The sequence below is a fragment of the Meriones unguiculatus genome, chromosome X, assembly GCF_030254825.1.
Source record: "Meriones unguiculatus strain TT.TT164.6M chromosome X, Bangor_MerUng_6.1, whole genome shotgun sequence".
Classification (NCBI taxonomy): Eukaryota; Metazoa; Chordata; class Mammalia; order Rodentia; family Muridae; genus Meriones; species Meriones unguiculatus.
This window is the reverse complement of record NC_083369.1, coordinates 143399772-143426708: the sequence shown is the minus strand read 5'-3', so window position 1 is coordinate 143426708 and position 26937 is coordinate 143399772. Positions and strand designations below refer to the sequence as shown.

The 26937-nt window shown below is 37.7% G+C and overlaps 1 protein-coding gene across 1 annotated transcript in view; it reads right to left on the bottom strand.

Moving 5' to 3' along the window:
* Positions 1-26937, bottom strand: part of Phex (phosphate regulating endopeptidase X-linked) — a 231668-nt gene that overhangs the window by 197039 nt on the left and 7692 nt on the right. Inside the window, exon 3 of the mRNA XM_060374873.1 lies at positions 21584-21745. Coding sequence (XP_060230856.1) covers positions 21584-21745 — 162 coding nt within the window. The remainder of the gene's footprint in view (positions 1-21583; positions 21746-26937) is intronic.

Below are 26937 nucleotides of genomic sequence, written 5' to 3'. Positions count from 1 at the left end.
TACAAATATAATAAGGACCTTTAAAAGGATATGAACAGCTCTCCTACTGAAGTTTGTGAAAACATAAACAGTTGAAGGAAATAATAAAAACTATTTAAGACATACAAATAGAATTTAACAAAGAAATAGAATCACTAAAAAAACACTAAACTGAAATAATACTAGAAATGAAAAATTTAGGAAGTCAAAGACATGAGATGTATTTTTACCATCAGACAAACTTCAAGACATAGAAGAGAGAATCTCAGGCATTAAACATTGAAGACACGGTAGAAACATGAATAGCTCAGTCAACAAAAATATTAAGTCTAAAAATAAAACAAAACCAGGCATAAAATATTCAGGAAATAAGTAACACTAAGAAACAACTGAGTCTTTGAATAATAGGAATAGAGGAAGAAGAAACACAGGGTAAAGGCACAGAAAATATTTTTAATATCATAAAAGAAAATTTCTACAACCTAAAAAAGGAGGTACCTTTCAAAATAGAAGAAGCATACAGAACACCAAGCAGACAGGATCAAATAGACAGTCCCCTCACCCCATAATAATCAAGGCACTAAACATAAAGAAGAAAGAAAAAAAATAGTAAAAGCTGCAAGGGGGAATGCCAAGTAACATAGAAAAGTAGACCTATTAGAATTATACTGGCATCTCAGTAGACTCTCTAAAACCAAATGGGCCTGGACAGATGTGCTGCAGACTCCAAAAGAGCACAGATGCCAGCCCAGATTAGTATAACCAGCAAAACTTTCAGTCACCATAGATAGAGAAAACAAAATATCCTTTGATAAGTCAAATTTATACAATAATTTTCAACCAATCCATCTCAATAAAAGGAATTAGGGAAAAACTCAGGTCTGAAGGGATGAACCATAACCAAGAAGACACAAAGAATGAATAATCACAGATCAGAAAATTAAGAGGAATAAAAATGCAAACTAAACCCACAAAATAATACAAATCAATAAACTAAACACTGTTCATTGATAACTCCCAATATTAATTGCCTCAAATCTCAAAAAAAAAAAAAATACAGACTAACAGATTGAATTAGAACACAGGGTGCATAATTCTGCTGCATCCAAATAGCACACCTCACCATCCTTACAAAAAACTAAACAGAGAAATGTTAGAGCTATATAAGGTTAAAGTCAAATGGACTTAGCAGATATAAAACATGCCACCTAAACACAAAAGAATATCTTTCTTTCTAAACAGCTCATAGAACTTTTTCCAAAATGGACCACATACTTGGCCACGAAGCAAGTCTCAACAGACATAAAATGGAAATAACATCCTGCGTCCTATCTGACCACCACAGATTAAAGCTGAACATAAACAACAGAAAGAACAGAATATTTACAACATCATGAAAACTTAGCAGCTCATTACTGAATGAACACAGGGTCAACACAGGCATTTAAAAAGAAATTAAAGACTTCTAGAACTGAATAAAAATGAATACACAACATGCACAAACTTATGAAACAAAATGAAGGTAGTTCTGAGAGGCAAGCTAGTAGCACTAAGTGCCTACATTAAAAATTGGAGAGATACCACACTAAAAACTTAACAGCATACCTAAAAAAGAATTAACATCCAAAAAGTAGATGTCAAGAAATAATCAAACTCAGAGCTAGAATCAATAAAATAGAAACAAACAATACAAAGAATCAATGAAACCTAGGACTTGGTTCTTTGAGCAAAATCAATAAGATTTACAAACCCTTAACAAAATTAACTAAAAGACAGAAAAGGAAGGTCCAAATTAATAAAATTAAATACGAAAAGCCAACAGACACCAAAGTAATGAGACAACTAGCTTTAGCTAAGACTTTAAGTAGTATATATTGAATGTGGAAATCCTTGTCTTGTTCTTGATTTTAGTAGAAAGGCCCTGAGTATCTCTCTCTTTAGGATGATGATGACTGTGGGCTTTCCGTAAATTCCCTTAATTATGTGGAGGTATGTCTCTTGTATATCTAATCTCAACAGGACTTTGTCATGAATGGATATTGGATTTTACCAAAGACCTTTCCTGCATCCAGTGAGATTATTAACCTGGGTTTTGTCTTTCATTCTGTTTATACGATGGATTATGTTTATCAGTTTATGTGTGTCAAATATCTCTTTATCTCAGAGAAGAAGCCTACTTGATCAAGGTGGATAATCTTTTTGATGTATTCTTGTATTTGATTTGCAAATATTTTATTGAAAAATTTAGCATTTATGTTCCTAAGATATTGGTCTGTAGGGTTTTTTTGTTTGTTTGTTTTTTGAGGGGGTGAGTCTTTGTATGTCTTAGGTATCTGAGTAATTGTGGTCTCAGGAAAAGAATTAGAAAATGTTCCTTCAATTTCTATTTTGCAGAATAATTTTAGGGATATTCATGTTAATTCTTCTTTAAAAGTTTGGTAGAATTCTACGATGAATTCTTCTGGCCCTGAGATTTTCTTTGGAGGGGAGGGAGGAGACTTTTAATTACTGCTTCAATTTCACCCGGTGTTATGAAACTGTTTAAATAGATTATTTGATCTTTATTTAACTTTGTAGGATATATACATATATATACACATATATATACATATATATATATCCATTTATTTTAAGATTTCCAGTTTGGCAGAGCATTATGAAAATGTTTTTATTTTATACAGGATAAATAAGTGATTTTTAGTATTTGTTATTATTTAAAACAATTTTTAAATTTAAATATATTTTTATATTCTTTGCCTCCTCCAAGTCCTTCTGATCTTCTTCCCCTTCCTACCCACCCAACTTTAAGTTCTCTCTCAAAAAATAAACAAAAGCCCAATACAATAACACCAAAAAAACCCCAAAATAACAAAACATTACAACACCACCAAAAAAAAAACAAAAATTAAAAGCTTACTAAATTTTAACCAAATAAAAGTACACCCACAAGAAACAAAGTTGTTGTGTACATAATGTTAGTCAACTATTCCTGAGGCCTGCCCTGCCTGGAGTGGTTGATATTCCCAGTGTCACTCCACTGGAGAAATCTGGTTTTCCCTCTCCCAGCAGATATGTGACAGCTCAGTTGTTAATTAATTCAATCATTATTTCAGCTTTTAAATATAACAAATTAAAATATAAGAAGATAAGACAAAAAACTACCACTTTTGAGTTGGACAAGACAAACCAACAGAAAGAAAAGAGCTCATGAGAAGGCACAAGAATCAGAGACCCACTCATTCACTCACTCAGGAATCCCCAAAAACCACTAAGCGCAGAAGACCTGGTTCAAATCCATGCAGGCCCTGTGCATGCTGCTTTAGTCTCTGAGTTTTTATGAGCTTTGCTAATGTTGATTTGGGTGGCCTTAAATTTATGTTCTTATGAGTCTATGGATTTCCTCACTGCCTGTTTTAATGTCTCCATTTTCATCTCTAAATTTATTAATTTAGATCTTCTTTTCTCTATCTTTTAGTTAAATTAGCTAAGAGTTTCCATTATTTGTATTGGGTGGAGGGGCATTTGCATGTGTTTCTTGTGGGTTTTGTCTTATTTTTATTTTTGTTTATTTGTTAAAGTCAAAGAGAGAAGGCACAGATTTGGGTGAGTAAGGAGGTAGAGAGAACAGAAAGGAGTTAAGAAGAAGAAATTGTGATTAGAATACTGTATTATTTTTTCTATTAAAAATAAAAACATGTTATAAAAGTAAAAAATCAAGCTGGGTGGCAGTGGCACACACCTTTAACCCCAGTACTTTAGAAGCAGAGGCAGATGGATCTCTGAATTTGAAGCCATCCTTGTCTACAGGGCTAGTTCCAGGAAGGCCAACGCTAAACAAAGAAATCCTGTCTCAAAAAACAAAGTAAAACGTTGGTATTGACAATAGTTATTTTCCATTAGATTAAGAACACTTTTAAGCAAGGACTATTCACAGCCAAGCCTGAAGACCCAAGGCTTAGAGCTTGGCATGCAAAGCTAATACTTTGCAAATAGTGAGTTAAATTTCTGAGAAGAAAAGAAAAATTTCTTTATCCACTTGCACAGGATATATGAATTGCTAAACTGACTACATTTATCATTTCTTTTTATCAAGCCCAATATCCTGGCTGTGCCAGTATCATAATCTCTGGTTTATTCACATTTCAGTGTGTATTATCCAAGACTTCATTCATCTGTCTCTTTGGGTCCTAGTTTAATTTCACCAAATGCCTCCACTTAATCACCCATTTCCAATGCTCTGTTCTTCAGCACTAGGAAGAAAATGCTTCAAGTTCTTTTTGACTCAGCAGTCTGGAGGAGACTATCAACCTCAACCATGTTCTCTTCATTTACTACTCCTACTCAAAACAGGATTTGTTGAGCATTGTAGAAGAAAATTCCAAAGCATGATAAGATCCCTGAGGACGTCACAATACCCTTGTGAATCTGAGGTTCACAGCACTCACAGGCAGTTAAGGTCAGTCACTTAAAGTTTGCAACATTTAGGAACTGCACAATGAATATAGTTTTAAATGTTACATGAGTGCAAAGGTATATGAGGTATATATGAGGTACATAGTAAAATTTTACCAAGGACCTGGTACTGAGCAGATAGATACCATGGAGAGCTGTAAGGGAACCTCCTTTCTGTTCTTTCTCCAGCTCCTGTAAGATTTCTGAAATTTCCCTTTGCTTCATGTGCCCCTCTAAAATGAATCCCTGGGCTCTTAAGAGACCAATGGATGCTGGAGCTATTTGCTCAGTTTGCTTAATTTGTACTTGAAAATTTCACATCAACATTTACTGGAATAAGCTCTTAATTTCATTTAGATTTTGCCAACACTTTTCCTTTGGAAATCAAAGGGAATGCATTTTTAAGTCTTGTGAGAAGAAAAAACATAAAAATTCAAAAATTCTGTACTGGAAGTTTCCACACCTACATAATGAACAGAATGTTCTCTAGACATTATACATATATGTAATTTTTATATCTATTATATCATGGCCAGGTTTCTCTTTGGATGATGCTTAAAAGGCACTTTTAGATGTTCCACAATTAAATATTGCCTCTAATCTTACTATTTTTAGTCTTTGTTGATTTTCCAGGCTACAGACTTCAAACCAAGCTTACTTTCTAGACTCCTTGGCTTATTTATTAAACTGAACTATTTTCAGCTTTCTAACTCATAACAGCATAGGTAGTAAATGGAGACTTGAGATCAGCTCCCAAAGTCCAATACTACTCCTTTTAAAAAATAAAATAAAATTTGCCGGGCATGATGGCACATGCCTATAATCCCAGCACTATGGGAGACAGAGACAGGTGGATCTTTGTAAGTTTGAGGCTAGCCTGGTCTACAAAGTAACTCCAGGACAGCCAAGGCTACACAGAGAAAACCTGTCTCGAAAACAAAACAAAACAAAAAATAAAATAAAATCCAAGTTAACCAAGCCATGGTCCATGGATCCTATAGCCTTTATATTTTACAGGAATGTCATGATACTCAACTTTACAGTTCCTTAGTTCTGCAGCCAGTCAAGCATGGGATTAACTGGGTCTGTTTGACACACTAAAAAGACAATAAGGGAAAAAAAAAGACAATAAAAACCGATATTTCTCACTCTTCTAGAAAACTCCTACCTACATACACAGAGAGAAACAAACTGTCAGAATGATTTTCTCTGTTCCTTTTTTATGATCATCTTAAAAGTAATAATTGTTGGCTAGCTTCAACTTAAGTGATAGGGGCAAGGATGATTTTACGAAGATTATAAACTTCTATTTCATTAATCTAAATCATAGGTTTCCAAATAACACAAAACACCCACTTTTAGCACAAAGGACCTCTTTGTCCAGAGGAAAATCAATTTTTATAAAACTTCATATACTACAAAACTCTGATGGAAAGTAATTCTTTTATTATGTTCACTTATAAGTGAATTAATTTACAAGGGTTACACTTATTAAGGTTACACTTAAAGTAATTTAAATTTTAGCATTGCTCTTTGATAGCACAGTATTACAATGGATCTGCCAATATGATATTTAAACTCAGAAAAATAACTTCCCTATTTCAATAATTCAATGTAAAGCCTGCTTTGAAATTGAAGCCATTAAAGTCTACCTTCAGTTTCACCTACAAAAAAATTCTAGTTATCTTTTTTCCCCCAGCTTACTTCAACCATCTTAAACAAAGGCCATGTATGGTTACATACTCCCTGCAGTGGTCCTCCCTGAGTAGTCCTGAGATAGCCAAGGACCCAATAATAGTACTACTGATCATTAAACATCTGTGCTGTGTATAATATAGTGTTCTTGACCAAAATTAACCTTCTAAACACCTCTAAGAGGCAGCATCCCACTCTGCAGGTTGAAAAACCTCTAAGAACTTATCCATTGAGGTTCAGCTACTGAAAGTTATAACTTGGGCCTGGACCCAATTCTGGAACTATTGTTCAATTGACCGTCAGATAACCAGCAAAATTCCAAAAGTTACTCTCCTGTGGGATTACTAGACCTTCCAGTGCTAGGCCAAAAACACCAGTGGTTTTGTAGAATTTCCCTATAGATCCTTTCACCAAAACTAATTACATGCAACCATGCTTTTACAATCGTGAGACTGTGCTCAGCCTCTCTCCTTTGTCTTGTAATTCTATTTTGTGACCAGAAACATAGGGTCCTGGGGCATCTGGTTAGAAATGGAAGAGTTGGTGAGCTTGGAGAAGAAACAGTTAAGCATATGCTCAATGTTTCCCTTCACATCATGTTCCAATCCAAGCCAATGGTGTCCAAACTTGAGTGGGCATCAGCATTAGAAGAGACTAAAGAACAGATAGTTGGGTTCTTTCAAAGTATCTGATTCAGTAGGTCTGGGGTGTGGTCTATGATTTTACATTTCAAATGAATCCAAGGTAAGGTCTTGGGTCCAGAGAATACACTTTGAAAACCACTACGTTGAAACAACAGGTATTACCAGTAATTTTTGTCATCTAGAATTCTATCCCACCCGAGATTAAATAAGGTGGGTTTGGCTTTTCTTTCTTCAGTTTACAGCTCCATTTCTTTATTTTTTTAATTTTTATTGAATTATTTCTTTTTCTTCACAATTTTTTCATTACATATCCTGACTGAAACCCCCTCCCTCAAATTCCCGAAGTCCTAACCTCTGTCCCTCTTCCCCCATCCCCTTCCCCTAGTCCACTGAAAGGGGGAGTTCTCCACTATTGCCATCTGCCCATGGCTTGTTAAGTCTCATCAGGAATGCCTGGATCCTCTTCCTCCGTGGCCTTGCAAGGCTGCCAGTAATCAAAGAGCAGTCAACTGAGTTCATGATAGAGGCAGCCCCTGCTCTCCTCACTCAGAGATCCACATGGAGACTGAGCTGCCAATTGGCCACATCTGAGCAGGGGGTCTAGGTCCTCTCCGTGCATGGTCCTCCGTTGCTCCATCAGTCTCTGCAGGAACCCATGGGCTCAAATCATTTAGTTTTGTTGGTCTCCTTGTGGGGCTCCTGTCCCCTCTGCGTCCTTCTATCTCCCCCCACCTCCATACTTCTGTAAGACTGCCTGCACTCTGCCCAATGTTTGGCTGTGAGTCTCAGCATCTGCTTCTATCCCGTTGGGTGAATCCTTTCAGAGGACCCTCCTATAGTAGAGTCCCATCCTGTTTCCTCTCTTCCACCGCTTCTAGTGTCCTCCCTGTTTGCCATTCTAAATGAGATATAAGCATCCTCCCTAGGGTCCTCCTTAGTGTTTAGTTTCCTTAGGTCTGTAGGTGTCTATCCTATATTATACGGCTAACCTCCACTTAATAGTGAATGTATACCATGCCTGTTTTTCTGTTTCTGGGATACCTCACTCAGGATAATCTCTTTTGGTTCCATCCATTTGCCTGCAAATTTCATGATTTCCTTGGTTTTAATAGCTGAGTAGTATTCCATTGTGTAGATTACCACAATTTCTGTATCCAATCCTCCATTGAGGCACATCTAGGTTGTTTCCAGATTGTGGCTATTACAACTAAAGTTGCTATGAACACAGTTGAGCAAATGTCCCTGTTGAGTGGTGGGGCATCTTTTGGTATATGCCCAGGAGTGGTATAGCTGGATCCTGAGGTAGTGCTATTCCCAATTTTCAGAGAAAGCACCAGGTTGATTTCCAAAGTTGTTCTACAAGTTTGTACTCCCACCAACAATGGAGGAGGGTTTCCCTCTCTCCACATCCTCTCCAGCATGTGTTGTCACTTTAGTTTTTGATCTTAGACATTCTGATCAGTGTAAGATGGAAACTCAGAGTCGTTTTGATTTGTGTTTCCCTCATGACTGAGGACACTGAGCATTTCTTTAAGTGCTTCTCGGCTGCCCCATTTTTTTATGATTTAAATGTTCAAAATTAGTTTCTTATGTTCCTGGAGACATCCTGCCCCTGACTGAGGACACTTAGAAACATCCTGAGGTCACAGAAACCAGGGGCAATGAAGGTGAGGCAATGACCCTTCCTGCTGACTTAAGTGAAAATAGAGAAAAAGGTAATCAATATGCTTCAGAGTTTCCTGCTGGAACTAAACCGTCATTTGGATGGGCACGATGAGGTCTGATGAACTGGTGTCCAATACATCAGTCTCTGCCTCCAAACTGTTCTCCACAGGCAGCCAGTATGCTTCAGCAGAACACATCACTCATCAGGTCCCTTGACATGACATTTACAAATGGCTTCCCATTGCCTTAGGAAAAAGTCTAAGATCTTTACACAGCCTACAAGGCCAGTGTGCTCTGGCCCCTGCCCTACTCTTTTCTTTTTGTCTTTTGGCCCTCTTCCCTTACAAGTCAGAGCTCCTAAGCACACTGAGCTTCTTACATCTCCTCAAAGGCACCAGCTGGACAGAACCTCCACTCCTGCAGCTCTTTCCACCTGGGTTAAAATCAGAGACATTTGAAATGGTAAACCCATAATCTGTGGGGGATAAATTATATGGCTGGATTGGTTTGGGCAAGTCACATAATTTCCTTGACCTTCACTTCATCGGATGTAGGGCAAAGACAGAAATAAGCAATGATGGCTGCTGACATCCCAGAATTAGACTGAAGACTGATGGCAAAGCGATTCTCTAAAGAAATAAACAGTATAAAAAGGCTGGGGCCTTGGGGAAGTGAATTATGAATTTAGAATACACTAGCAGGTAGTAGAAGCAGTTCAATTTGGAATTAATCTAAACAGCCACTGTAGGAAATCTCTGCAGTTAGTAACAGAGACAAAATTGTAAATTAGCACATATTTGCATGCTTGTGCATTTTCTCTGCACATATCATAACTGTCCATTACAGAAAAGTCTCGTTTATTAATAAAGATATATTATCATTGTTTTTCTGTGTCTCTGTGTGACAATGTGTGAGTTTATATGTTCCGTGTTCCTGAATGCAGTCAGAGGGCATCAGATCCCCTGGAACTAGAATTATACAAGGTTGTGAGCTGCCTGATGTGGATGCCAGGAACTGAACCCAGGTCCTCTCCAGCCCCTTTCATCTTATTTTATAAAAATTAATTTAAAAAAACTACCTATCTTTTTAAATGACTCCCACTATGCAGACATCGGCACCAATGAGGCTTTTCAAACAAACTTTTCTTTTTGTGACAAGCTATCATCCAACTAACATACAATTAATTTTCCTCTTATGGGAAGTGCCTTTTTGCAATGTTCTACTGACAGGTCAAAGCAAACAGTGCATCATTGTTAATTCATTAGGCATCCACATAGATGCTATCAATCATGATGAACTAATGTACTATGAAGGCATAGGTTGTAAATATGAGATTGCACATAGATTTCCTAATGGATTTAAGCTTTTCCTTTTTTGAGGAGGAAAGCAAAAGAAAATGAAAGAGTAATCATTTAGAAAAAAATTAAAGAAAATTTCTATCCTTATACCACAAGAGCAAATTTCTTTCTTATACAAAAAAACAAAACCTTTGTATTATATTTACACAATACAAAATTTGCAACATGGACATTTTCGTTTAAATGGTATGAAGGGGGAAAAATTCAAACACCCACGTACCCTGGATACTGAATTTTTCCGTGACAGTCTATTTCCTTTGATGTACTGAAGCCTAGCTAGCTACTCACTACCCTGCTACCCACACTAACAGAGTGGGCCATGCTTGAGACTCGCCAGCACTGTACCATCTCAGTTTCTCTCTCATATTGACTGAATCATGTAATGTGCTTGGCTGTAATCCCAACTACTTGGGAGTTCAAATACTGACTGAACAGCAGATCCAGTCCAAGGGCAGCTAGGCAACTTAGTGGAAGTCTACTGCAAAATGAAAAAAAAGTGGGGAGGGGGCTGGGTCTGTAACTTGGGGGTAACTTAGTAGTAAAGTGCTTGCCTATCATGTATAAGTCCCTGGGTTCAAAACAAATAAAAAGTATATAACTTATAGTTCATATTTTGTTTCCAAAATGAATACTGTGTCACACGGTATCATCTCTGAAACTGGACTTTGTTTTCAAAGTCTACCTCGTGACCACATAGCTACTGTTGCCTGCCCAGGCACAAACAGGACCATAACCACTTTTTAAGCATACGTGAAATGAGCTGGATGCCAGGATGGGAAAATGTCACTTAGATCCTCAGAAAGATGTCAGCATAACTTGACAATGAAATGAAAAGCTTACTGCACATACTAAAAGGCCATGTTGGTGGAAATTTTTTCTGAGATAATTGACTGGGGAAGAAATGTTGAATCACTGCTGCTCTTCATGAGCAAGATGGTATTTTGTAGCAAAACAAAGATGATGATTCAAAATGTAAAGGACACTGTAAACAAGTTTTAGTAATGCCTGAATCAATGTTTTTTTTTTCCTGCAATCTTCCTTTTAATGGACATAAGAAAAGAATTTGGGATACAAATTAACATCTAGGTAAGTCTAAAAGAACGTCCATGAACACAAAATAGAAATCCAAAAGATTAAGAATACATTGAATTATACTCTACTTTACCTTGGCACATGATAAATAATAGTACATGTTACAACTGCCAATACTCTTGATTCAATGAAATATGGTATTAATTTTGTGATGGCTATGGAAGACCACAGTGTTTGTAATTCACTTGCTTAATTTTAAGTCAAATAAATAGAATTCACAATACTGCAACATAGCTACAATGTTACCACTTCAAAAGAACCAACATTTTAATTCTGGGAGAAATAAATACATCAGGAATACCAAAACTCTGTTTGGATTTAAGTACACACACACACACACACACACACACACACACACACGTTTGTACTCCTTATGACTCCAAAGACATTTTAAGGACAATTGAACCTCTTCCTCCTCATGAGATGGGTGGTTTTAATTCCTGAATATTTGGTTTCACTGCCAGATCTGTAGAACAGAAATATAAACTTGGCCAAGTGAGGATCTAAGCATGAGGCTGCTGGCAAGAACAGCTTTATGACAATTCTGAGACACAGTGAGCTGTACAGCCTTCAGACCTCAGCAGGAACCACAATTGCCTCTTCCTCACCCAGAACTTCCCACACATTCCCCACGAGATATGTTTCATTCTGGCAATGGCTTGGCTTGCAGCTCTCAATGGCCCCCTCTCACCCACCAGCTTCTTTTCCACCGCTCAGAGGTTCCAAAATAAAAGCAACACCTTTAACCTCAATCAGCGGAGCAGAATTTTACATCTCAATATACTTTCACTGGTAGGAATCCAGTTCAAAAATGTAGCTTTGGGGGGGGGGTCTTTTGTCTTCTTAAATTATTCCAGGGTCTTAGGCAAAATGCAGGGACAAATTAGTAAATGAGCAGGAGTGTTTCTTGGCATTCTTCAGTGTCAATTAACAAAGCATACCAATAGACTAGTCACATTGAATGGCTCTTAGTATCACAAAACCCATAAAACCATCTCCAACAGTGTTTAGACAATTTAACAAATGGAAGTAAAGGTACTATTAAATGATATCATCTCTATGTAGTTCCTGGTTCTGGTATGCCTTTCTCTATGCAATGTATTATTGATTGCCACACTGTGAAGATGCTTAGCCTATATACACCTTCAGTCACGGATGAATATTTCTCATAATTCATCTATTTAGAGAGTCCAGAAATATACATAGAAAATTTGCAACTCACTTCCACCATGAACTTTTGGACATACAACCATCATTTCACTATTTCTCATATCGTCTCCTTGTCTTTAAACCAAGAAGCAACAAAATCCCCTTCTAATCGACAGCAAAGAAAATTTGAGTTCCCTGCTTCTGTCATGAAGTCTGGATGCCCTTGGAAATTCTCACCAACAATCCCACATTTTCATTCCATTTTGGCTCCAATTTCTAGTAACCAACAGCAGTAACACGTGGCTACTTGGAAGACTTTCAGGAATTGTAGTCACCCAGGATTGTAGGAGCGTGCCTCCTAGCTGTTACCACCAGAGCCAGCCAGGGGGTTTCTACACCTGCCAAACAGTGATCCTGTTTTGGGAAGTGGTTTCTTTTAAAATACACAAACTCTTCCGTGCAACTGTAAAGAAAAACTCAGTGGTACGCACTAACCATGGCAAACAGGAGCTGGGTGTGGGCGGGTGAAGAGGCGGCACTGGGCGTGCACAGCTTTCTTTCTCAGCACACACATACCCTGTGTCATCAGCCATGCCAAAGAACGTGTATTTAGTTGAAAGAACCTCAATTTAGTCAATGATCTCCTAGAGTAAAATGTTTCCTTCCTCCTCCAACTTTCAAGCTCACAGGAAACTTTTCACACTGTGTTAGAATACTTACGCAACCAAAATGCCCCCTTGTCCGCCCTCCCACTCTTTTCTGACATTAATATTTTAAGGCTGTTGTTGCACTTCTCAAAACTCTGCATTATCTGTCTCAAGCGAAAAAAAAAAAAAAACCTTAAAGTTAGAAAGGAAAAAAAAAGGTAAAGAGATAGCCCAGCAGTTAAGAGCACTGGCTGCTCTTCCTGAGGTCATGAGTTCAATTCCCAGTAGACACATGGTATCTCACAACTATCTATAGTGAGATGTGGGATGTGATGCCCTCTTCTGTCATGCAGAAATACATGCAGATAGAACACTCATGTACATAAAATATACAAATAAATATTTTAAAAAAAAGAAAGGCGAGAAAAGAAAGAAAGAAAAGAAAAGAAGAAAGAAAGAAAGAAAGAAAGAAAGAAAGAAAGAAAGAAAGAAAGAAAGAAAGAAAGCTTAACAGCTTCATCCACCATCTAACTCCTGTCATCTCTTTCCCACTTATCTGTTCCTTCTAACAAAGTTACAGGTCTTGTCTTTGGAATCTGGCTCCATGCACCTCCAGATGTATAATCTCCTTACCCTACCATAGCCCATAACTTCAAGCTCAGCCTATTGTCCCTGTTTTCAAGAATGGACAAGCTACTTCTTCCTTAAATCACATAAGGTTGTAATTATGGATGTGTATCCTATTTAGTGTGTTGCTTTCTCTATCATTAGGATAATTCATAAGTATTTCTAACTACTTTGTGACAGAAGCTACAGCATCTACAGTTGGGAGTTTATCTTTAACTCCTGGATTTAACACGTGGCAGCTGTTAGTAGGCTCAACTGAAAATACACTTCTTCCATGGCCTGGGCAATCTTTCATCAGTTCAGGAGTTGCTATTGACACAAACCTCTAAACGTAAATGTCCAGTTTCATCAAACATCCTCAGAAATATACATTAACTGCCAGTACTGTGCTTATTAGCAAAAGAGTCTAGACAGTGGCTTATTGAAAGAGCTTTGTAAACATAGGTTCACAGAAGAAACCAGGTATTATTGAACACAGTTGAAAAGCCCGTTTTGGAGTTCCCATGTCATTAATAACATACAGCTACGTCATTAACTCATTACATGACGAGACCTGACCTGTGGTCTAATAACTGCTATGATTTGACATGGTGATACAAGCAGATACCATCATCTATCCACATGCAACATCTGTAATAACTTCGGAAAATAACCACAAATGAAAGTCACAAACACTACTATGTTCTAGCGGAAATGAGTAAGTATAGATGCACTTTTTCTCATTCAGTTCCTTGAATCTGTCGGTGGGGGTCTGTTGAACTAAGTTAAGAATCTGTCAGGAAGGAAGGAAGAAAAAGTGAAAAGAGAAAACTGATGGGAAAAAATGTAAACAGCACTAAGAGAGAATCTAAACCACATAAGGCAAGTACTCTACCTATAACCTACAACCCCAAAGCCAAGATGGAACCTTTTAAAAAGGTGATTAGGCCGCAATAGTTCTGCTGTCATAAGCCAATTAATGGTGTCATTTTGAGGACCAGATAATCTATCAAGAGAGTGCCACTCCTTTTTCCCTCTGCTTCAGGTGCTTGCTTGCCCACTCTCCATGGTGTGACACAGTATGAAGGAAGACTTTCACCAGAGGTCACTGCCAGCCTCCACCAGCCTGGAGAAATAGGAGCTGAATTAATTTCTACTATTTATAAACTACCCTATATGTGTATGCTCTTATAGCAACACAAAGTGCAGTTAAGACATACTCAAATCTGTCAGGGTTACCCTCAGACTTGTCTTTCTCGGGATCAAATTCTGCATGTTGATTCTTTGAAGAAATAGTAGACTACAATATTCCATTTTAATAGTTTTAAAATTTGGGAGCCATTAAAAGCAACTTTTATTTCTTCAATATTCACTGTGTGTCAAAGGTTTTTAAGTGTTCTTTTAATCCTTATAAGACTAAAAATAATCACAGATTCCATTTACTTAATCCTGTGCAAAAGAATTGCCATGTATCTTATTGAATTCACTAACAGGATCACCAGATGTGTAATTAAGGTTCAAGGAGAAGCAGCTTCCTGAAGGTGACATGGTTTACAAATGGTAGTCTCAGTTCCTCTCAGAGCCCAAACTTGAACCTCACATTGTCAATTTAAATTTCAATCATCAATATTTTGCATAAGATTATACTACAAAGGAGTCTTGGAAAGGCCTAGGTCTGGGTAATGGTCCATGTCTCTCCCTGTGTTGCATCCCTAAGGCCAAGAAATTAAATGAAGTGTAATAGACAATTTCTCCTCCTCTCCTATCATGAGCAACTTTCAGTTGGCATATCAGGACTCTTCTGGACCTATGTTTAGGGCCCCAGGAGCAGAAAGGAGAAGCAAAAGAAAACCTCCACTTGTCCCCATCCATGAAAACACTTCTGCAACAGCTGCACACAAAAGGAACATTCTTCTCTTCTTTATTCAACAAATGTTTACTGAACATCTCTCTGCTCTGTTCTATACCATGCCATGCTTCTTTCTAAATCTGTTGGAAGGGTGTTCCAATGGCAACAAGGTTTTTCATTTATTTTTGTGATGGTATTTTAATTATTTTATACCTTACTATTTGCACTAGCCACAAATGTTATATTAGCATAGGAGAAAAAGAAGTACAAAGATTAATGTGTCCCCTTAAGTTATCCTCAAGAAAAGTTTGATCTTCATACAACAAACATTCAGTGTAGAGAGAAAACGGGATGTTCAAGCTGCTGAGTCGACTCTTACCTGGAGTCTAAAAAAAATCACTGCCAATATGGCTAGATGAGCCAGTATATTTTCTTCCTAAGCCAGTTAAAGTTGGGGTTTCTGTTATTTCTAATTAAATCAATTCATGCCAGGGACAAAAAAGTGAATGTTCAGCAGATAGTCTTGAGTACATAGATTTGTCAGTGGAATTCCTCCACACCAAGAACAGTCCACAGCAGCCATACTTTCAGTTCTCAATGTTTGGGTTTATTAAGTATACAGTAAAAGAAAAAAGTAAAAGTATAAACATCAAGTAAAAGATATATAAAATTACTAGACAAATAGTAAAATATCATCAAATTAGGCACCTTGAAAACCCCCAGAAGTAACAACTGGATTAGCCTAACTGAATGAACAAATAAAAGTAACATCATCAAATCAGTTACAGTATCCAGGAAAAATGACTGGGAAAGTTCTATGGAGACAGTCATGCTAGAGTACGTGACTGAGAGATTTGCAGACAAAGCGGGGCATTCTCTCCATAAGCGACTTCTACCTTTCATTCCTATCACAGGCATTATCAATGTATTGTATATTGCCACAACCAAAGTACTGCACATTTCAATCTATTTGAAGCCCATGCATTTTCCCAATAATTAATATCAAACCCTTCAGAATAAAGGCTGTAAGTGGAGCTGCTTCCATTTGAGCATACACAATGTGTTTATAAATGCTACTAATGGCAGAAGAGCTGTGTTAAAACTACAAAGGAATAGATCATACCTAAAATTGAACACTTAGATGATGTAAAGAAATGGTTTCTCTACCTGCTATTCTCAGGGGTAAAATGATATATTAGTTATCATTGTTGTTGTTCATTGTTTTTGTTTTTGTTTTTGTTTTTGTTTTTTCTTCCCATTATAGGGCCTGGAGGTCATCCTGTTCCCATGAAACCGAGTAGGACAACAGCATAAACTGGAGAAACAAATACATTTCTGTACCTTAAGCAACTCTAAAAGTTTTAGAAAAGTCTCCCCCAACACACTATACACCAAAAATGCAACTGGTGCATGGATATAAAAAAAATTAAAAGACAAAAATGACTTCTCAAGTAATGAATTCATTTAAAACTTCAAGAGTCCTCAGTGCAGTACTCTTTGTATATATAAGACAGTGCGGCATGAACAACATGCAGTTTGCGGTTTCCTATGAGGCCACATGTAAAAAGAGCCAACAAGGGCTAAAAAAAAATTATAATCTTCACTGAACATGTATACCCTGTTTGGCCAGGTGACTCATTCAAAATAATTTGGACTGGGTTTTTGTGAAGAATAAAATTGCCAAGTCTGAGTCCAACCTGTACTACACAATGAGGTCCAGTGTACAGATTAACCTGGGCTACAGAGTGAGATATTGTCTAAGAAAAAGAGAGAGAAAGAGAGAGAGAGAGAGGAAGAAAAGAAGGAAGGAAGGAAGGAAGGAAGGAAGGAAGGAAGGAAGGAAGGAAGGAAGGAAGGGCCCACAAAATAAATGGTTGATTCTTAATACTTCATCATCCCATCCCCACTTGAAAATATTTTTTTAAAAATTATAGACTGTATTTCTTCACAAAATATTGGCCAAGATATCTATCCAATAATAAAAATGATCTGGCCCAACCTTGAGTCATCTTCCTTCTGTCTGACACAAGCAATCTAGCTCACTCACTGCCTCATGTTTTAGAGGTGCTTGTTACCTCAATTACTGTCTGCTCGTGCGTAAATGATACATTCTATTCCATCTTTATGGTCACATGAAGACAGACTGGGAAGGGTTACAGAAAGGAAATTATAGGTAACCACATCACTACATTTGGTCTTTTCCCCTCCACAAAAGAATCTTGCTTCTTGAAGACAGCAAGAAATAAACTTATTTTCTAAGTAGAAATCCAAGTCATATATTTCATTTAAGGGAAAAATTCACAAAGCCTGGTTGCTGCCTTCAATAGAGGGCAATTTTTCATCAGCTAGGTCTGTCAGATCCATTTTATTTCACAAATTGGACAGCTGAAACTGTGTGTTCTCTATCAGCCATAAGAAAATGGTATTCTTTCAGCTGGCAATATTGGGCTTTATTTTGAAGTCTTTTATCAAAAATGAGAAAAAAGACCTTGATAGAATTCAACATTTTCAAATGCGCATGATATTTATAAGCAATAAAGCCAGCACAAAACTTAAAACATTTGGTAGCTATTATGTCATGAACCTAATTACCTTTGAAATAAATCAGAGATGCAAAATACAGATATTTGTTGAGGGCTTGCCATGTGCTAAGGTGAATAACTTCTATCAATCATCTTTTCCAGTCCTTACTAAATCCTCTACGCTGGTTCTTTTATGCCATTTTAAGGATGAGAAATCATTTTCCCAAGGTGACAGAGAGGGCAAATGAAAAGAAAACAGAATGTAAACCCTGCCCTCTAGGCTTTAAAACCTCATACTCTTGAGTATCCTACAATAAGAACGTGACTTGCAACATTGAAACAAGAGTTGCATGGTCGCTTTATACATTTACCAGTTACAGTGCTTGTCACAGGAAGAATTTGAATTACATTTTCCAGAATTTTAAAATATACAAGAAGCCTGCTACTTTGTTTTACAAGGCAAAGACAATTTTTGTAACTGAATTAGACAAAAGTACTACACAGAAACACATGAATAATAAGCAAGACACAAATGCATGAAACAAAATACTAACTGCTTTCTAGCCATGCCTTAAAAATGGATCATTCTTAGGTAAGGTTTACTTCAAAATTAGGAGTTTAGTTCAGCTGAGGAAATCCAAAGGTAAATGACACTCCAAGTCTCCTGATAAATGGCAAAAAGTCATGTTCCTTTTGTATACAGGGAAACAATAAGAAATACTAGCATAACTATCAGGAAAAGAAATATACACACATGTCAGGGGATGCAAACTAGATCCATTACTGCTCAAGGTACAAATAAGAATCCAGTGGGGCCTTGTCTGGCCTCAGTGGGAGAGGGTGTGCTTAGTCCTGCTGAGACTTGAAGTGCCAGGGTGGGTTGTCACCACTTGGGGGCCTCCCCTTCTCTGAGAAGAAGTTGGGGGAAAGGGACTGGGAGGAGAGGAGGGAGGGGGATGAGACTAAATAAATAAATAAATAAATACTAAAAGAATATTTTTTTAAAAAAGAAAACTTATGTATTATTGCTGCTTTTTTAATCAACAGCACTCTGGGGATTCTAACCAAGAGAAAAAAGCAGGGAGGGAGGGAGAAAAATGTATATATCCTTCTTAAGTTTATGATTAACTATCTGAAACAGTTTCAGAGAAGTTACCAAAAATCTATTGACAGGTCAAGTCTAATCAGATCTAGTATAAATATAACAAGGCTTGCTTTTGTTATCAAGAGTTGTCAGTCTTCATCCATAAATATTAGGCTGTGCTGGCCATACGCTTTCTGTACCAACTACTCAACTTTACCACTGCTGCACAAAGGCAGCCATTGACTATGTGTACCTAAGTAAAGAAGGTTGTGCTCCAGTCAAACCATTTTCACAAAAGCAGGAAGTGGGCAAGATATGGCTCATTGGCTACAGTTTGCCAACCTCTACTTTACATCACACATACATACATGCATGCACACATACATACACACAGAGACAGACAGTGGAAATAGAAAAGAGTTATTTCAAACATCAAGAAAATGTAAAAGCCTAAAAGTAAACCTTCCAAAGAGTATAGGAGTCAAAACTTAATTATAAATACTCTTTCAATCCAACAATTCCATTTCTGTGGATTTATTCCAAGGATAGAATTAGATAAGGACATGCAAACCAGGCTATTTATTACTATGTTATCTATTGATGTTATCCATGTCTTACTTATTAAAAACAAGTTCCATTCAAATGCATGATATCAGCCAATTTTTTAAAAATATATATACAGGTATGCATAAGAACTTTTGCATATAGGCTCATAAAGTAAGAGTTTTGGGCAACTTTCTAGATTTTAGAAGGTGGGGAGAGAGGATCCCCCACCATATCAAAATTGTTAGTCAGGCTAGCCAGACTAGCTGTATTGGCAAGCTCTGGGTTAAATTGAGAGATCTTGCCTCAATAAATAAGGTGTCAAGTGATCAAGTAAGACTCGCATTGTCAACCTTAATTGCACACACACACACACACACACACACACACACACACACACACTTGCATCCATACACAAGAAAACACATAAGCAAACACACCACATATAAAGGAAAATCTTTTTTATTTTTAAGAGAAAAGAGCAGAGTAATTATGCTATGCTCAGTAATTTACTCTCACTTCTATGAATTCTGAAGCAGCTCATAGACCGTCTTCTCAAACAATTCATATCAATGTCGATTACAACTTTTACATTAAGATGCCACAAGAAAGTTCTTTACATTATTATAACTTCCTCATAACCTAATGCTATGGAATCTTTTGTTATAACATAGAAAGAAATCTATCCAGAATTCTCATGCTTTTCTTATTCCATGGTAGTCCTACATGTATGCGTATGTACATATATGTGTATACTCACCTGTCTACCAAGAAAGAAAATTCAGAGAAGGGGAATGAAAAATAGCCAATGATGATAGATGAAGGAACAAAATAAATTAATATCTCACAGAGAGGGACTGGAGAGAGGACTAGTGATGAAGGACACTTGTTACTCTTGCAGAGGATCAGAGTTTGATTCCCAGCACACATATGGTGGCTCACAAGCATCCTTAACTTGAGTGCTAGAGAATCAAATGCCCTCTTCTGACCTCTATAGACACCAGGAAAGCATATGGTATATGGTATGTTTCTCCAGGCAAAACACCCATATCCAGAAATGAAAAGAGAATTTTTTTTTAATATCTTACAGAGAAATAAGTATCAGCCTATGAATTCAATGCTCAAGGTATTATTTATGGCTCCGCCACACAGAAATCCTATTAGGTTAGAGGAAACCTATGACATTCTTAAAACTGTCACCCATAAAATATCAAGACTAGATTTTAGCCTACTAATAAAAATGTAAGTTTATGTGGTTTATGTCTATTTGTGAAAACATATTTTCCTCACTGTTAAAATAAGTTTCTAATTACTTGGCCAATGATTTCAAATTATATACAATGTACAAAATGATGTGCATTTAATATCCATTCACTAAAATCTTGGAAAAATAGACATGGGGAAGAAAGAAACATAACTCTTCTCACTTCCCCAAAATTGTTTGTGTTACTGAATGCAAATTACACAACATAACTCACACAGCTGTCAAAAAGAAGAAAAACTGGGATTTTTATCTTCTTTTTTTCTGTTTGGCAGAGGCATTCTTTTTTTAATTATTTTTTTTATTTTTGTTACAGTTTATTAACTTTGTATTCCAGCTGTAGTTACCTTATCTAGTTTTGAAATCTTTCTACTTACCTCCTGGAAAAGTTTGCTCCAACAGCTTAACATAAAAATTAGACTCAATGCAAACACAGTCTTGTACAGCAACAAGCGTTTCCAACTTTTGGCAGGGTTACACAAGCACACATGAGAGTGTCTGTGTGCACCTGTGAGTAAGTGTGTGTGAATTTTTTGTTGCTCCAGAGGTCATGGGAGAAAGGTGAGTGTCAGGAAAGCTAACTTAAAAGTTAACAGGAAAATTATGACAACAATCGATCATCAAGAGTTCTCAAAATGATGTCAAAAGACAATGAGGTGTTAAATACATTCTATAATCCATGAAAATCCAGGACACAGTAAGAAAGAAATGAGGCTTACCTTGAACATAGTAGACAAATACATTTCTTGATATAGCAGCTGGTCATTAACTACCTCTGTGCCCCTACATTCTATTAAGTGTTATTTAACTTTCTGCAATAGAATTTGCCATTGCATTATCAAGCAAAATAATAACAACCTAGAATGGGCTTACATTTAAGGAAATCAGAGAAACTGAAATTTAGAAAACTTTCTATTTTCTACTAAAACAAACTTTGGAGAAGAACTTAGTATAGTTTCAAAAGTGGACAGTCTAAATTAAAATACTGAACTATTTTACTTGGGAAGGAGTACCACCAAACTCTAGTAGAAACTTACCCTTCAACTTGAGATCAACATTGTGTCTCAGCCAAGGATAAACCCCATAGCTTGGCATGTCTTCAGGAATTGGGTTATTGCTTATCCAGCCATCACAAGCAAACCGGAAGAAATTTTCACAAGGATCCACAGAAAGATTTACTTTGCTCATGATGGCAGCAGCTATTTAAAAAGAAAATCACAGGATTAATAACTAGTACTAGATGTTGTGTACTGTTCTTCTCCAAATTAAACAAAAAATTTCATATCAACCAGTTTCCAAGCCTTGACCTCAACGTTTATCCCCAAAGTGTCTCTCTGAATGAACTTCATATAAAAACGACTGTCTTCAAAGTATATAGGAAAATGTTAGGTTTTTTCTGGAGACAACTTTAGTAAGGCAGCTTGTTTAATTGGGGAAACAGAGGCCACTTAAACTTCTGGTGAGTGAGTAAGGGCTATAGGGATGAGTGTACATCATTGGCCAGGGCCAGGGTGGTTGGAATGCCTTACTTGCATGAGGAAGGATCCCAGGTGCTGCCAGACATGACCATATAAGGAAAAAGGAAGTTTAACCTGGCTATTTGACCTCCTCAGAAGGACAAGGGTGGGGCATAGGGCTAAATTAGTCAGGCCATGCAGGCCTGGGGCAGGGGGAGGGCAGTCCTAGTCTTGCCTATCTCAGGATGAAATTTCCGGGGTTTGAACACACCCCATTCTGGCTCTGAGCCATCTCTCCTCCCACTCCCATGTTCCTTGGTAGGGGAACACAATTTCTGGCTGCAAAGATTTGCACCAACTGATTTTTTTTTTCAATGCAGTTTATTCAGGAACATTGAACAATCCTCGGACCCCGGGGAAAGCCAGCCCACAGCTTAAATAGCCTCTGGGTAGCCAACCCAGGCGTGCCACGGGGGCAATGCAGATAGGTCCACCTACATGGAAGCAAGCCAGATCCTCGGCCTTAGCCAAATGTGGAGTTGTTCGTGACAGAGAGCACTCACCATCGGGAAGGTGGAAGGCGGAAACCAGCTCCATCTTTAAGGCATAGCATTCCGCAGCTCTCTACAGTTCCCCCTTTTTGTTTTAGACGCATCAGGCAAGAGTAGAGGTCTGATCTCTGATATTAGAAATAAATTGGGATTTTGTACAGATGTTCATTTAGGTGTCATCCACCCAAAGAGCATCAGACCCGTCCGATACCTTTTTCTCAGAGGCGGGACCTGGGGCATCAACCCGCATGCAATCAGACATGCTCTTCTCTGGGTCCAAAGCGGCTGACCCTGAGTGCAGTGCTTAGCCTCGCATCCTGAGCGTATCATTTTATACGCATAATTTTTAAAAACACAGTCAATACTTTAATGACATTGGAAGGAAGACACTCTAGGCAATTTTCATACCTTAATTAATGCCAGAATACATTTCTATTTGAAATTATGAAAATCCAGTGAGTTTTCAGCTAAATTAGAATGAATCTTCCACCCCAGAGCAATCTAGTAAATTTAGAGATGTATGTTTTGGTTATGTGGGCAGTTCCTCCAGGTTAAAAAATAAGGTTAGGTGTTTCTCTCCCTAAGCATCTTATAGAAAAGTCAAACCACTGTTTGGGAGTCATTGAAATGAATACACAAAAACTCCAATATTCTATTTCATTTTTGTATTTTTAGTGGGGGAGACATTGCCTCACTCTTTAATTCTAGCTGGCCTAGAACTCAATATATAGGCCAGGCTGACCTATAAATCATGCTGATTCTTCTGCCTCTGCCTCCTCAGTGCTAGCATTACAGGCATGAGCCACCATGCCCAGCACAAAATTTCTATAGGATTTCAAAATCCTCACCATTTTCAACCACTATCTTTAAAATAAACAAAAGAAAATAAAACTTGAATTATGATAAACTTCAGGTTGGTTTAATTTTTTTGTCTTTCCTCCCCAGAACTAATTCCATTGTCTCTAACTACACTTTTGCTTACTGCTGTTATTTTATCATTATGATTTAATATTCAAAAGTGCTAGGGGAAACAAAACAAACTTACTTCTGGCTTATATTTATAGTCAGTCTGTTCAGCCACAGATGGAATCTGCTATGTAACACCTCAAGGACATGGATCACACACATCTCAGTCCCACATAATATTTACAGTCTCACAGGGGAGCCTTCATGTGCACTTTGACTCACATAAGCTCATTGCTTTCTTGCTTCCTTCCCCAAATCTCCCTGCCCCCAACTCTTAAAGGACTCTCTTCCCCAACTCCTTGGGTTTTCTCACTGGTACTGAGAAAAACTGCAAACTCAGCTCTGACCTAGACCCTGATCGAAAACTGAAAGAATACTTCACTCACACTGAATTTGGAAAGAAGCCCATGGAGGGAGAAAACCTTTCCCCATGCCTTGCAACTAATCATTCAGCATTCACAGTTAGGAGCAGGGCTGCCCTTTCTGTGGGGAACTTCAGATTTGTGACTTCAAATTCCAAGGGACCATAGTTGTCAAGACACCAAAACTTCATTCCCCTACTCAGCTCCATGGAGAAAACTTAGCATCTAGTTTTAATAAAAAGAAATATGATTGCGAGGGAAAGCTGTGAAAGCAAAAGCTGCCACGTTCTCAAGTGTGGCCCATGAGGTTAACCGTTGAACAGGCTTCCACTAGTCTATATGGTACAGGTGTTAGCTCCAATCAGGGCTCAAAGGAGAGTTTTATACAGCCTGACTTATTAATATTTCTATGAAATATTCAAGTCACTCACATTTCCTCTGTAGTCAGAACTATATGCCATGTTCTTTTTGAGCAATAAAGCCTTTTCACAAACTCTAGAAAGAGGCTGTTTGGGTTGGAATGAGAGAAGCACTATGCAATAGCTAAATTAATGAATTAAATTAATAGCTATGGTAAAACACCTTGACCAAAAACAACTTTCAGAAAAAAAGTCTTTATTTGGTTTACACAGGCCATCATCAGAAAATGACAAGGCAGGAACTGAAACAGAGACTCATGTTAATCCACCTTAAACCTGCCCAGGGATAGTACTGCATACAGTGGGTCAGAGCCTCCCACATCAATCCTTAATCAAGAAAATGCTCCTGCAGACTTGCCTACAGGCCATCTGAAGGAGGCATTTCTCAATTGAGTTTGTACATACATAGTTAGCAAAGCCCAGAACGATTCACATAAGCAGTTGGTAATAAAATTCCATAACCAGTTATCTAAAATTGATGCTAGATTTCCAGAGCTTGCAGATTTTCAAGTTATGCAAAAGAAATACAGCCATGTATAGCCATGGGTGATATAACAGTTCAACAATGGCTGTTTTGGTACCACTGAAGCAAGCACATTAATATTCCTACAAGGAAATAAACATACCATCAGAAGTGGAAGAAATGATATCTAAAATTGCTTCACATTAGTTACTTATGCTTATATACACAGTTTTACCAAATAAACTGTTACAAAGTGGATATTACACTGTTTTCAGGGGCTGGGGGTTTGGATGCAGGGATACTATTACTGTTTTTATTTTCTTTGACTCTCACAATCTTATGAAAGTTTATAAATCTAGTCCCATTTCATAGGTAATAAAACTGCAGCTCAAGATGATCATGTATTTAACACAGATCATGTGGTCTAGAAGTGTCTTGGTTGTGTATGTTCCAAATCCATCAGCCTCTCTATACTTACTCATTATCATTAATAAACCCATTCATTGGTTCTCTGTAGTCTTTCTATAGTTTTCATTGTCAAAAATGAGCTAATACATGAGATCATGGAGAAAAGTAAAAAGCAGAAAGTTGTAGAAAGAAGGCTCTCAGAAATGACTGTCACTTGCTCAGAAAAGAAAAAGAAGTTGATCAGGCATGTGCATCTCTGGGACTTTTACCACCAGCACCTCTGCCCATGTGGCCTTTGTGACCGGAACATAAGCTCTTGCATAAAGCCAAGCTTGGCACCAATTCTTAGACCATGTGGACTCAATAGTTATTACACAGTTCCCTGAGCATAGTGAAGCTTGTATTTCATTAAAGAAGGATGAGGCCTTGGTGAGTCTGCACTATAGAAACAGAAAAGTCAGTGTTTTCCTAACATCAGGAAGCTATTTACTAATGTGAAAATTAAAAACAGAACAGCTAGGCAAAACACACTAGGTGGCAGAAGGTAACATCACAAAACATCACCCTGTCCATTTTTACTCGCGTTATTATGATTTGTAATAAATAAAATTCACGAAGTGGCCTTCCATCCCTCAAGTTGTCTAAACTAAAATTGAACACTTACGGTTAGAATATTTTAACTTCTCACACCTGCAAGAACTCTATCACAGCTAAACTACCAAGTGACATGAAATTTAAAACCTGCCATCTGATTGTAAAACCTGGTCCCTCACCTTGCTTCATGAAATACTATCTCCCTTTGCTAAGCCTCCAGGCCAACTGCTCAAGTTTGGAAAAGAAAAGAGCATGGGAATTCTACAAGAATCCGAAGGGGAAAAACACATCACCTTTCCAGGAACAATACTAAGTAGCTGGAAGGACTGTCTACTCACTAGACCCTCAAGTGAATCCAGTGTCACACAAAAAAGCAGAGTTCTCTGTGCACAGGGATACTTGGCTTGGCACAAAGGAAATGAAGGAGGGGAGACAGTCAGGGACTTGAAAGCTAGTTCTGCCCCTAACTCACGATGTGACCCAGCAGTGGTTTGCTTTGAGAAGCCTCCATTCTCTCATCTACGGGCATCAACTTCATAGAAATCTTATGAAATTTTCAGAAATGGCAAGTTTGAGTCATTCAGCACATTGCTTTTTTGAGGAAAAAAAAATTGATCACTCAAGAACGGGGCAAGAAGGGGACTTAACATAACAACCTGAAGGTGCTACTGTGGTCCTGGTGCCCAGACTCTCCTGAACACTGGTCCAGTTCTATTCACTTAATCCACTCCTCACAATATGAGAGGAATAAAGTTCAGAGCAACCATGAGTTCTAGCACGTCTATTGACATATTCATCAAAGTGTTGTCTTGGTTTTGAGCCAACTTAGCTTTTGTCTACCATGTTAATACTGAGAAGCATGAACTGATAGTGCAAGTTGACCTTTGTATGTGTGAGAGAGAGGCAGTGTCTCATTGTGCAGCACTGGCTGCCCTGGAACTCACTATACAGGCCAGGCTGGTCTTGAACTCACAGCAATCCATCTGTCTCTGCCTCCTGAATGCTAACATTAAAGGTGTGTATCACAACAGCCAGAAGTTCCTGAATTCTTTCACCTAAGTCTCTCCCATCTCAATCAATGTCACTGCTTAACCTGTAAGCATCACCCTAAATTCCCGCCTTTATCCACAACACATCTCAATCCCACTACTACCACAATGCCTTCAGCAAG